Source organism: Gavialis gangeticus, unplaced genomic scaffold (assembly GCF_001723915.1).
Source record: "Gavialis gangeticus isolate Ggan-Ray unplaced genomic scaffold, GavGan_comp1, whole genome shotgun sequence".
In the NCBI taxonomy this organism is placed as follows: domain Eukaryota; kingdom Metazoa; phylum Chordata; order Crocodylia; family Gavialidae; genus Gavialis; species Gavialis gangeticus.
In genome coordinates, this window is record NW_017728982.1 from 1,346,146 (window position 1) to 1,359,464 (window position 13,319).

At 50.7% G+C, this 13,319-nt stretch overlaps 1 protein-coding gene across 1 annotated transcript; it reads right to left on the reverse strand.

Annotated features, from left to right (window-relative positions):
- Positions 1–2,747: 2,747 nt before the first annotated feature.
- On the reverse strand, positions 2,748–9,928 carry PAFAH1B2 (platelet activating factor acetylhydrolase 1b catalytic subunit 2). Its single transcript, XM_019512337.1, has 5 exons — positions 9,844–9,928; positions 9,321–9,410; positions 8,250–8,366; positions 6,910–7,032; positions 2,748–6,320 (listed from the first exon to the last, which is right to left on the reverse strand). Exons 1-5 carry the CDS (start codon positions 9,922–9,924, stop codon positions 6,042–6,044), a joined length of 690 nt encoding a protein of 229 aa, XP_019367882.1. The 5' UTR covers positions 9,925–9,928; the 3' UTR covers positions 2,748–6,041.
- Positions 9,929–13,319: the final 3,391 nt, after the last annotated feature.

Sequence of the window (13,319 nt, forward strand, 5' to 3'; positions counted from 1 at the left end):
GGGGGCGCTTGCCCGGATGCTGCTGGCCGGGGGGGGGTGGGGGGTCGCACGGCCCAGCCTTCGACTGGCCTCTGCCCTTTGACTAGCAGGCACTTAGCCCTGGTGGGTCCAGTGGTCCTGGTGCCATGGGCATTTCTGAGCATGTCTCCATCCAGGCTTGGGGCCCATTGCTCTGGCATATGGTGCTGCCTTTTGTATGGGGCAGGGCTCTGTTTTTACCCCTTTTGCAGCATCACGCCAGACCTGCTCCCTGAGGTGCCAGGGAGGCCAGCGGATGCAAGTCCAGGCGGCAGTGGCCTTGTCTGAAAGGGCTGTTGTGCGGCCTGTTTTTTTTCCCGTTGCAAATCAGCAAGGGACAGATCACGCTCATCTGTCTCCTTGAACACCGCAGCCACACTCACAGCTCCCCCCCACCCCCCAACATGAGAGGAAATAGTGGGTAAACTGCAGGTCTGGGGAGCAAACAGGGAACAGAGCCAATGGGTGCACCAGCGAAGGACTGGCTTCTCACCCACTTCCAGCAGTCACATCCCTGGCTGGTGGCACCGTTTCCAGGGGGCAGCAGCCCATTGACGTTGCACTGGGGTTTCCAGAACCGCGTGCAACTGGTCGGACTGCGAGTTCTGAAACTTCTCCCTAGCAGGGACCGAAGCAGACGCGGCCCCTCCCGCTGGGACCTCGCCGCATCCGTGGGGCAGCTGCGGCGTTTGCAAGGTGGAAAAGCAGCGTTTGGAAAGCGCTACTGCAGGCGCATGTTTCTCAACTTTTTTCAACCCAGGGTGAAAATCCTAGACCTCCCTACCCACAGATCCGAGGCTCTGCCACAGCAATGGCGCTTGGAAGCATTTCTGCAAGGATCCAGTTCCTGCTAAGGTACCTCTGCATCTTCCTGCAAGGAGAGATTCTGCTTAGGGTTTGTCTCTGCTCGCCAGCAGGCACACATGGGATGTACTTGCTGCCTGGGGCAGAAGGCAAAGCCTGAAGCAGCAGAGAGCACGCTTGTCTCATCTCACATCCTAACACGCTCCGTGTGCTGCAGCAGGGACATGGACTGCCCCTCACATTGCCCCAGCGAGTACAGGAGCAAAAGGAGAACCCTGCCAAGGCCTGAGCTGCAACGCAGTCAGATGCAGCAGGTAACTCTTCATATCTGGACCCGCAGCAGCCACTGTTCCCTCTTAGACGGAGACCTTAGTTCAGATCATCACTGGGGCCATGAGTCACGTCACTGGCTTGTGGGGGAGGTTTCCAGACAGAAGCATAGCATCCCCTGCATCTTCCCGAGTGCCGATACTTGGTTGCAGCCTGTTGCGTCCATGAACTTGCACCTCTGTGTAGGACTCTCCCCTGCCAACGTGCACAGTCACAGAGCACAGTGCAAGCAACGTGGGAACAAACAGCAAGTCAGTGGCACGTGACAGCAGAATGACGCTAGAGGGCACTCCGGCCCTCCTTCCAGGGGCTATCACAGCCAGGGCCCACGCAGATGCGAGGGCAGCCCCCTGCAAATGTTAGATAGGAGTGCGAGGGGGATCTGGGAGGCCGTAGGGGACATTTCTTTGGCCTTTTCACTCGGACCTTGGCTTCTTTCCTGGAGATCACTGCAAACCTACCTTTAATTTATTTAGAGCATCTGCTGTAACCCAGGTTTCCAAAACAAGGGGCAAGCTCAGCAGCTGTCTCGGAGGTGGACCGTTCCTGCAACACTTGATGCTCATGCTCTTCCAGTCTCTGTGGAAAGGGCGCCTTGCCCTGCTCTCCAGCAGCAGCCGGCCTGGGGAAGCCCTCTGCCCAGCTGAAACCACAACAGTTCAGGGCAGTGACAGTGCAGGGCCTGCTAAGCTGCTGCTTCTTGCCCCCAGCCATGTGGAGTTGGGCTTGGGAGCCAGAAGCCAAAGAGGTTCTGTTTCAGCTTAGAAGATGAGGGCAATGCCTCCCTACCTGTTCTTCCAAGACACCCCTCCCACCTGCACAGGGATTGGTGATGCCTCAGGGCAGCCTGCTGACAACCTCCCCCGCCCTTTTTAATTTAAGATCTGCAATCATGCTATAGATTTATATCTATCCCTTCTCCTTGGGCACCTACAGTTCCCTAGGCAGGGCTGAACTATATGCCGAAGTGCAGGTTTGGCATGTCTCCTCTGCTGGACAAGTGCAAGAAGACAAAACACGAACGCAACCATGACTTCCGTCTCCAAGGCCTTTCCCTCTGTGGCTGTCAGAGCACTGTGCAGGCCAAGACCCTCTGTGCCCCTCAGCGGAGATGGCAGCACAGAAGACGAGTCATTGGCGACTCTGTACCGGCGCATTCCCCATTCCACCGCAGGGCTGCAACTCCCCAACTCCCCCCTCCCTGCATCCATGAACATTTAAGCAGAAGTCAGTATTCACTCTAGGGCCCGCGCTTATGTTACTTTGCCCACAAACCATCTGAACACAGTGGCACACAGACAGCCTGGGGCAGAACTAAAACTCAGCACCCGTTTGAAAACCATAAATCAATCACAACTGAGCCAGTAACTAAGAGAACAGAACCAGGGGGATTCAGATCAGAACAAGGGGCCAAACGCACGTGACCAAATGCCACAGGGTAAGCACAGCCAGTTTCTACTGATGAAGGCTTTCTCACCCTGCTTCGGCATCTGATGGGCAATAGCAGTTTGCAGCCATTAGCCACTGCCCACTCCCCTGCGCTCTACTGAAGCACCCCGGGGAAGCTGGAGAAAGAGACACACACCAGAACGCGGTGGGGTGAAACATTTACATTTATATTGAAATATGCACTAAACAGAGTGAATTCTACCAGTCAATGCATTTTTGCCAAAGCAGAATCAAAACTTATCCTGGGGAAGGTTCCGTCAGTGCCCAGCGGCGCGGCAGGGCCCCCCGGCTTGATGGTCACCGCAGATCAGGGCTGCACACTGCGAGCTTTCAGCCTTCGAGGTCCCCACCCTGGGCCTGGAGGCCTCTGCTTGCACCTGCACGCAAGGCCAGGACTCTCTCCTCTCAGCCTTTCCTTTGCATTTTCTTTACTGCAATAAATATAAAATTGGCAATGCTCACACACCACAGCACAGGCGCGATTCCAGGCTTCAGCAGACAACTGTAAACCGCAACGAGCTCACTGAGGAAAACAACAGACGTTCAGAAAAGGCTGGTTCTTTCACAGCCAGCCGGGTACAAGGGAAGAATTCGTAATGGCTAAGCACAGGCAGCTCCCACCAGCAGTCTCTAGACTTGCTCCCCAGAGCAGTCACCTACAGCTGAAGCAGCAGACGCTCTACACATCTCACAATCAGGCTCGTTTGGATACAAAAATATTCTGCCTGACCCTCCCCTCGGAACATGCACTTGGGGATGTGGTCTTGTCACTTCTGCGGCAGGAACAGAACAGCAGCCTCGGGGTCCCAGATAAGGGAACGCAACTCTCCTTTTCTAGAGCCTCACGCATGGCTGCACGCACTGGAGGTGGTCCGTGCAGACTGGAGATGAGGAGGGCAGTGAAGTAAAGAGCACGGCACCCTAGCAAGCCCTGCCTGAGTGCTGAGAGCCGTCTGAGCTGCTCACTCGTTACCCAAAGGACTTGCTAATCTGCCAACCCTGCCTCCCTCCAACCTCTGGCTTGCCACCGAATGCAGCCTCAGTCGTGAGGATGGTTCACTGGCAAGAGGTCAGTGCTTATTGAAGAACACATTGCCAAATGGCAGCTGTTTCACCAATGCAGCAACACCAAGGGAAGAGGTATTTGTGTAAAATCAAATCAGCCTGATGCCTCTTCACTCTAGCCTCAAACCCCACAGGATTTGTGGACCAGGAACCTGGATTGTCTCCCCTCCCCCTAGCTGGGGCAGGACCAAGCCCCCTGCCTTCCCAACATTTCACTCACTTTCTTCCTCCTTATTGCCCAGCTCTTGCACTGGGACTTCTACCCTGTCAAAGGACCGAAGAACGATCCCTTAAGAGCCTATCCACAGAGCTGCAGGAGGGGGAATGGTAGCAGCACTGCTCAACACACTGGTGGAACAGGCCCCTGGCATACTCCCCCAGCCCCAGCTGGGCTGGGGAGGCGAGACCACACTAGTGCCACCACCTTGTGTCCTGGGAAGTGGAAGTTTCAGCCTATTCGTCAAACCTGTGTGTAGGCTACATACATGGGAAACAAAATACACATTATGCATGCAATCCAGACAGAAACCCTGCTATGACCAACTCTACAGGAGCAGGGGAGCATAACTGGGACATGAATGGATTTCTTAATGCTAGATTAGAGCCTGCATTAAACAAGAGAACCCTTTCTTATAATAAAAGGGCGCACACAGTTAGGCTATATACAGTACCTACATACCTTTCGGTGTGGGGTAGAGAGAACAACCTAGATGGCTAAATAACCCATTCTCCTGTTACTGAGGACAGTGAATGGAACTCCTGTTTAAAAAAGAATTTTAAAACAAAAATCAGTTCCTCTTCAATTTACCTGCCACCAACCACCCTGACAGTTCAAGGCTGCAGACTTTACTAGCACTGAAGGCAGTGCAAAGTTCTGCATTGGCTGCTGTATGTTAGCTAGCTGTGATGTGACCCGTTCGGTGGGTTAACAGCACTGCTGAGCTCCAGCTCTGGTAGGTAAGTCAAGGAAGAACAAACTTTGTTTAAAAGGATTTTATTTTTAAGCGCGAGGGCTCTGCATTTGGGGTCTCAGACAGTTTCTTATTGAGAAGCAAAAGAGTTTTCCATTCACCGTTAAATGAAAGAAGGTTGTATATCGTCATTAACAAACTATAATTAACCCTCTTATAAAAAAAACACCTGTAGCAAGACAGAGTCCCTGTGAGCAGGCCACTCTCCACACTGGCTCTCTTGGCTGGAGGGGGGTGGGAAGGGGGAAGGCAGCACCCAGGAGAGGAAGAGGCTACATCTCGACTCAATTTTTTACTGTAAAAGGCCTTGGCTGCTTGAATAAAATGTTTGTACAAGTAAAATAGACGCAATAAAGAAATATACACCTTAGAACTTGTAAAGCTTTAGACTGATTCAGACCTTGCAAAGGGGGTAGCTGCACCTGGACCTTTTCTTTAAGAAAGAGGTGTAACAGTCATGCTTAAAAAAACAGAACCATGAACGTGAACAGCACTGCCGAGTCCTGTGGCACAGGCATCACAGCGGGCAAAACGTCAGTTTTACACTTCTGGGGCAATGACGGGGCTGCATGACATGTACTGGAAAATGAGGCTCCTATCCCAAGGACTAGTAACAGCTGGCAACAGTGGACACAAATGAGAACAAAGAACAAGTTCTATTAGAGTCATGGTCTAGGGGAGACATGATATCCAGCAGCACCCAAACAAGACTGCCCATAGATGAAGCAACAATGGAATGAAGTTTGCCACAGACAAGGTGAAATAAGCACATGAACGATATCAGGGGAGTGTTAAATGAGTTCAGTTCAGCTAATGCTTTGCTTTTTCACATATCTGAATTCCAGTTACATTGGATTTTATACTGCCTCAAAAAGAAAGAGCCAGAAAGCAACAAGCATAATTGGAGGGGGAGTGGGGTCGGGAAGGAAGGAAAAGATCTAGTAAAGACAATTTTAAAAGATGGAAACTGTTTTTGAAAAAAATGCAGCGGTTTTGTGTTTAGCAGGTGGAATGCGATTCTGGTTCACAAGCTAATTACACAGAGCACAATCCCTAAGGCAGGGCAGGCTAAGCCACGAGCTGTGCATGGTTATTACAGACTGACAGGGTTCTAGGGCAGCCATGGAGCAATACCGCACGCGAGGGGCACAGAGGTGACTGTGTTGTTCCCATTTTGAATGAGGAATGGTTTAAAAGTAAAATTCTTCTTCGGTGAATTTCCTCCTGCAGTAAAACAAATCAGCCCTGCCCTTATGTACAAGACCAGTGTGACATTAGCCCTCCCCGTCAAAACACTAGATATGAACATCCGGTAACATTCTACAATGGAAAGTGCTTTAAGAAAGAAGGATTCTGTAGTGCCAGTGATGGGGCTGGGATGATGTTAACACTGATGCTAGCTGGTCAGGCCAGAGCGGCTTGCTTCTCCTCCGGGGTCTCCTCCAGTAGCTGCATGATCAGTTCATGGAGGGGTTTGCAGATCTTTGCGTAGCCCCCTCCCGTCAGGTGCAGGAAGTCGAACATGTCGTGGCATGAGATGGTGCCGTCTGAGTGCACAAAGCCCATGTCGACATCCAGGAGCTGGACGTTGGGGAGTTTGGGGAGTGAGGCCTTTAGCAGCTGGTTCACCTTGGCATTCTTCTGCCGCAGAGGGTTTGGCTTCTCGCCTCGAGGTAGCAGGCCCTGATGCCAGGGACAAAGTGACAAAGAAAAGCTTTTCCATGATTTGGGCAACAGGGTAGTTCATGGACACTTGATCTGAGCTTCTCACTTCCACCCTCTGCACATCTGATTCTGACCCTACTTCTAAACTGAAACCATCCAAAGATGACAAGCCAAAGCGTGTAGAACCTGCTCCTCCGCTGGCTGCAGCATACATTAAATGCTGCTGTCCTTCTCTTGGGCAGCTCTACTTGCAGCAGAAAGATGCACGCAGTCTGGCCAGGAGTGTGGAGAAATTCTCATTCCAACCCTACCGTCACCACCCTCATCCCCTGGAGTGACACCTAAACCTCAGCTTCTCTGTCTGGGACAGTGATGTCTCCCATAAGGAGATAAGCACGATTTACAGCTGACGGGAGTTAGAAGGGTGAGAGCGCATTTGTAAGGCTAACAGGAAGAGACATCTTTAAGTATGTACTCCTGAGAATAACAATGATCATTCTCCCCTTAACATGAAAAGGTCACTCCCCACAGCTCCTGGACACAGGTACAGAGACCACCTGGGTTAGTCCAGTGGTGCCATGTTATCACAACCCTCCAAGCTGCGTACCAGCACGATAATTTTGGCCTGTGGCTGTTGGGTATTTATCAGCCGCACGATGGCCTCGATTCCGCCTGCTACTTCGTCTGCTGTGTTTTCATGGTTATTTGTTCCAACCCAGACAACGATGACCTACGAGGAGGAAAAAGGAAGTGTATAGCAGAATACACAAGGAGGAGGAGTGGGAACAGCCACGCTAGCTCTGTTGGCATGGTAAATATGCAGGCCGTCTCTAACAAAGTTAGACAAAACAATTAAGAGTCAGGCTTAAACATTTAAGAAATCCATGCTGGAGCATATTCTCCACGGCCAGAAGTGGAGGCCCAGCATACCAGTCACTTTCTACAGCCCTCCCACCCACTACACACCCAGTCACGTCAAGAGAAGCCATTCTGATCAGCAGGAAGACAGGTCTAACATCTCTTCCCTTGTATGCTGTGCTCAGTGCAGACTCCTACAATGCCTTACAGCTCATCTGCCCTCCCAACACACCGCATGCGCATAATTCAGACTTTAAGTTCTTTGGGAGAAGACAGGCTATTTCCCTTCAAAGTCCTATGCACAGCCTGGTCACTAAAACACAACCCTTCTACAGCAGCTTTTCACTTTTAGGCATTAAGTAGTACAGTGAGTCATGAACGTGCTTAGCAGGGGCTCTCTCAATTGAGTCTCTGTTGTATGTCTGCTGTGGTCACCTGTGCGCTGTCCAGCATCACAGTCCCTGTGTGCACTGTACAGCTTACAGTGTGAAACTAGACCTGTTGACAGCACATACGGCAGTGTGGGAGCCCACCCAAGGGTCTCACACTGGGAGTCCACCCAGACAGCACGTACGGCACACCTCTGTTGACCTACGCTGTTCTCCGAAGTTACAACACCCTCCCCTTCTCAGAGCTTTGCCAATGCCCCTGGATCCTAACTTGCACACAACCTGCTTTTCCTATCCCATTACAGATTACCCCTGGCTAAGATCAATAAATCTGCTGGTCTGACCAGTGCTCCCTCTAGGGCCTACAATATACCACTGGCAACTTAATTCAATTAATTATTTTTTCCAGTTTGCAACTCTATCTCCAGAGGTTCAAGAACACTACTGGACACCTTTTAATCTACTCTGCTTGGCTGACCAAACAACTGTTCCAGGACATCATGCACATTCAGTGCCAGCCTCTGCTCAGACAAGTATAGAAACTCCTTTCAGGCTGGAGCACTAAAGGAGTAGGTAGAAGTCCTTTAATCAGAGAGGAACTGTGATTTGGTGCCCTCAGTTCTGCACTGGGCAAATACTCACTAAGACATTGTTCCTTCATGCAGAAAATCATAAAAGCCAGCTCTGTGTCCACTTATACCTTAGGCTTAATGTTCTCCAGTTCACCATTCTTCAGCCTCCATAGAACATGTCCTGTTGTGTCCCCACCTATCCCAAAGTTCAGTGCGTGAAGCGGTGAGAAAAGCTCGCGCCAGATCTGTAACCAGAAACCAATTCATTATTTCAAGTCAAACACCTCTGTTGACCAAAACCCCAAACTCTTCATCAGTAGGCAGCTCACACAGCAAAAGCAAGACTCATGAGGAGGAAGGGCACTGACGCCACCAGGCACCTCAGCTCTGCACCTGTCTTGGGCCTTTATTCCCCCCAGCCCTGGGAGGGTGGCAAAAGGGAGATGCTCAAGAGAACCTCAACCAGCACAGGAGGGACGAAGGATGCCGAAGGAGGGAGTTGTCTCTGGTCATGGCTAGAATCAGAGCCCAGCTGAACATGGGGCATCTGAGGAGGGAATGTAAATGAAGCAGCAGCACCTCTCAGTGTCTAAGTAGTTCTAAAACTACAACCCAAACGGTCACACGGACACGGAGTCTCTCTAGGCAGAACAGTCTGGTCACCATGACTGACTGGACAGGAGAGGAAGGATCCATTGTTATCAGTATCCTAGCTGCTGCAGTCTGATCTTTGCACACTGGCAATGGGGAGTCTACAGCATAGCCTCTCTTTGCCAGCATAAGCACATCTGGATGGCACGTGCAGGAGCCTCTCTGGCAAAGGAAAGACACCCTTGCCCCAATGTCAATCAAGCGCTGGCGAGGGCTTCCACACTGACTGCAGTGGTCAGAAGGTGGCAGGGTCACAACAGGGATCCCAGGGACAGAAGTGGAGAGCGTGCAGTGAATCCAAGAAGGCTGAGAGAGACTCCAGGGAAAATAGGGATCAGAGGAAAGAGACCTCTAGTGCTTGACAAGCTAGAGCGGGAGGGACCTAGTAAGAAGAGGGAATGCAGAGGCCCGAGGTACTGAAAGCAGCTGACAAGGCAGGGGTATGAGTGGGAAGGGGCAGGAGGCACTGTGCAGAGCATGGGTTCCCAAGTAATGAGAGACAACTTCCTGTTCATCTAACCCCACAATGTCACCCCCCCCAGGAATACCTCGTATTGCTGTAGCAACTGCACCATGGAGTCACCCACAAACAGCACATCGGGCTCCTTGTCTTTGCAGTCGAGGACAAATCTGTTATGCTGTTTAAGAGAAAGCAGCAGCGTAAACCCCAACTGACAGTTCCCCTTTGGTGCCAGCAGCCCAGGCACTTGCCCAACCAGCTCCCCTGCTATCAGACTCTGTGACAGTCCATCCCACCTGTCTCTCAGGCTTAGTTCTTTGGATCAGCCCCTTCCTCCCTGTCCTACATAAGTCCTAACACTTTAAATGGCCATTCTATCTGGCTACCCTGCTTCCAAACATGGCTTCTGGGTGATGCCACCAAACTGCTTTTTGTCTTTGGATCATAAGCAGATATCCACAGTGCTGCCAGCTTTTGGGTAGCTGACCTGCTCTGGCCATATAGTCAGAAATGCGTGCGCCATTATTCTGCCCATCATGCACCTGAAGGCCTTGCAGCTTCCTAGCAAATAGGACCCCACCTAATTTGGTTGCTGTGTTATCTGATCTTACCTGTGACATCCATCTGTCATCTCCCTGAATATCTTCAGCGGCATGTGGAACTGCTGCTGGATTTGAGTCTCCCTGGCTCATTCTATTCCTGTTGAAACAACATTTAATACGTGTTACACTGTACAGTGAAAGTCCCCTGCAATGCACACAAACAGAGTCAAGACTAGCGCTAGCTTGGCTTGAAAGCTCTGCATTTAGGGATAATCATGACTATCAGTTTACATGTTCTGCTGAAAACCAGTGTACCTAGGAGATTAGTTTCAGTCAATTGTATTCCATGAAGAAATGTCAAATTGTCCCTGCGGCCTGATCCTACCAACCTCTGATCAGTGGCATCCAAGAAGGGGCACACAAGCCCATTTCCGTGGCCTATCTGCTGAAGTACATCTCAGCTGTGCTCATTTCTCATGATATCCTGGTATAATAGAAGCTAATAATCCCAGGATTAGCCACTACTTGCACACTGATACCCAGCTTAGAGCTACTGATACACGTGTACACTTCAGGTGGATTAGCTGGCTTCATACACGAGCAGCCCCTGTGGTCCAGGAGGATCTATGCAAAAAGCATTAGAACAGGACACTGAGACGGTGCCTCCAAAATTGTTCTGGCTGCTGCCAGGGTAAGACCAAACTAAATCAAACCCCACATGCTTTATCCTGGAGCTTGTGTGGCAGCAGAGCTGGTAGTTCTGTTTCCCATTCCACACAGGCGACTGATGTTTAAATGAGACCTCGGAAAGAGGAATGGGATGGAGCTAGGAGACCATGAAGGAAGTGGAGGGAAGGTTGCTGAAGACAAGGCTAGAATTAGATGCCAAATGGAAAGCCACCCGGTCCTTTCCAGCACATGCCCATGATGGGAAATGAGAAAACCAATATCCAAGTGCTCGGGGCTTTAAGACTCCATTGGGACAGGGTGGCAGGAGGAGGCGGCTAGAAGTGGGTAATTCACCCTGCAGCTTTTCTCCAGGCTATGAGTTGAGGGAGTGAGCAATATCTCTGTCTTTTCAGACAGAAGTAAGTTAGCTTTAGAAACTGCTAATGATATCCAGGTCTGCAAAGGTACAGTTTCTCTGAACGTGTGCTGTACACACGTATACTGTGAAACGTTCTTATTAAGTCATTTTTCTCCAGAGAAGATTTCTGGCTGCCTAAAGACACTACTCTTTCCAGGGCTGCTACTGACTCGGACTGAAATCAGGGCACTCTTTTCACATAAGCAGATTCATTATTCAAGCTGGTTTGCAACGAGTGGATTCTGTTGTATTATATCCCAGTAGTTTATTCCTCTTTATCCATGCGATTTTAACAGCACAACCACATAACAACCATACCCGCAAAGAACTGAATCCACAACATTTACAACTTCCCTGTGACAATCGGGAGCCTGGTACACACCGAATTATCCGGCTGTCCTGCACACTCACCAAGAGCTCGATGGTAAGCAGCTCAAGAGAGGACATGGCTCTCTCACAAAACAAACTTTTTCTGACACAAGAGGTGACTGACACCTGTGTTTATTCCAACGTGGCTAATTTGTTATACAGCAGTATGTAAACATTGATCCCTGCATTTATGGAGCGCAGCACGAGAGCCTAACAGATGGAGAACTTGCCAAAACTTGGTGCACGGTTCCTATGCTCCCTTGACAACAGGAAGTGCAGGATTCTTTCTATGCAGACAAAGGGTTTGGTGCATAACAGATCTTACTCATTTTAGTGAAAAGAGTTTCGAGTTTCCAGAAGTTTAATGGAAACCTTTCGCGTCTGCGCTGTCCGAAAGGGAGCAAAGTAAAAAGTCTTCTACACACAGAAAAGCTTGCCATACCAACTCAGACCATAGCTCCATCTTGGTTGGTGGCCTGCAGCAAGCAATTGCCAATACGTCAAAAACAAAAAAGAAAGCTCAATATACCAAGCCCAAGAACATGTACATTTTTACACCAGATCAATCTGTCTGGCTGAATGCTCCGTGCTCGGCAACAACCAGCACCAGAGACGTCAAGCATCCCACAATGGCCCCAAGTGTCTAGTCAGGCTCTAAGGAAGTCCCAACTTTTACTGAAGATTGGCTCAGAGCCTCACACGACGATACTTTAACACTGGGGGGGGAGATGGGACATGATGGCCTGTTCTGCCAAAGTCCTGAATATTTTTCTCACCCATATCAACGGCCAATACCTTTACTGAAGGCTGCACGCTATGGGGAAAAGAATGAGAGAGACAATGCACGTGATCCTAGCTACTGTCTCTCTTACAGGCATAGAAATAACACCGGTTTCCACCCACCCATAATACCTAGCGCCTCTTCCTATATTATATTCACACATTCCCAAGAACACAGCACAAGAGACCCACGTGTAAATCCAGAGATGCTGAGAAAAAACACAGCAGTTGGAAAGAACCAGGAAGAGAGTGGGAGGTTTGTGGCCCATATGCAACCACGTGGTATCAGCCACCACATCGGATGCTGTCTGTCATGCCAACAAGTCAAAGCCCCCTTGAGTTTTTCCAATAAAGTGCTTCACCGCACGCAGATGAACTGGACCCTGGTCTATCCAGATCTCTTCCTTTATGAAACTTAAGGAAATATTCCTCTCCTGTAACCTCTATCTCCACTACGACCAGACGGAGCAACGCACCGCCTGGTCAGCTTTGCCCTGAAGTTATGATGCCAACTCCGAGACCAGCGGCTCCCAAATCGTGGTTCGGGCACCGCTGGCAGCGTGCACACAACCCGTCCGTGGTCCACGTTCACACGCTGATTATAATTACTTTACATGACCAAAATTTGCTGGTGGTACTTAAGGGCGCCTTGTTTTAAATCTATCAGAGCTTGGGAAAGGCTGCCAAACCGGGAGGAAAACAAAACCTCGATCTGACAGTTACAGGAGAAGAGGAAGGGGGTGGCAGAAAGATGACAAGAGGAAGGGGGTGGCAGAAAGATGACACTATTTTACTGGCGTGAAAAGTCCCTCTTTGAGGATACTGGACTGGGAGCTAAGCTACACCTAATCTGCGTCGCCTGCCCTTCACCTCCATGAAGACAAACAACGCTAATTTTCCTCGCCGGCCTGTTTTTTTCAAAACACCACCCATGAAGAGATGACAGGGAGCAGGTGAGATATCACTGGGGGCCTGTCTACATGAGCCGGCACGCGCGAAGCGGGCATCCCTCCTTCCCACCGCAGCGGCAGCGTTGCCTCTGGATCCGCATGCATCGGAGCGGGGCATGACGCGAGGCAAGGCCCCCCAGGCAGCCCGTGCCGCAGGATGCTCGGACAGCGCTTGCGGGCGAGGGGTCCTGTTGCACCCGAGGTGCGTCGGGAACCGTCATACCATCCCTTCGCCAGAAACAGACCCTCCCGCCGTGTTCTCGAGGGGAAACCAGCACCTGCCCCCGGCGGGCCCTCGTTTCCGATGCGGATCCGGCCCTCGCACACACGCACCCCGGCGCCCGCACCCCGCCGCAACC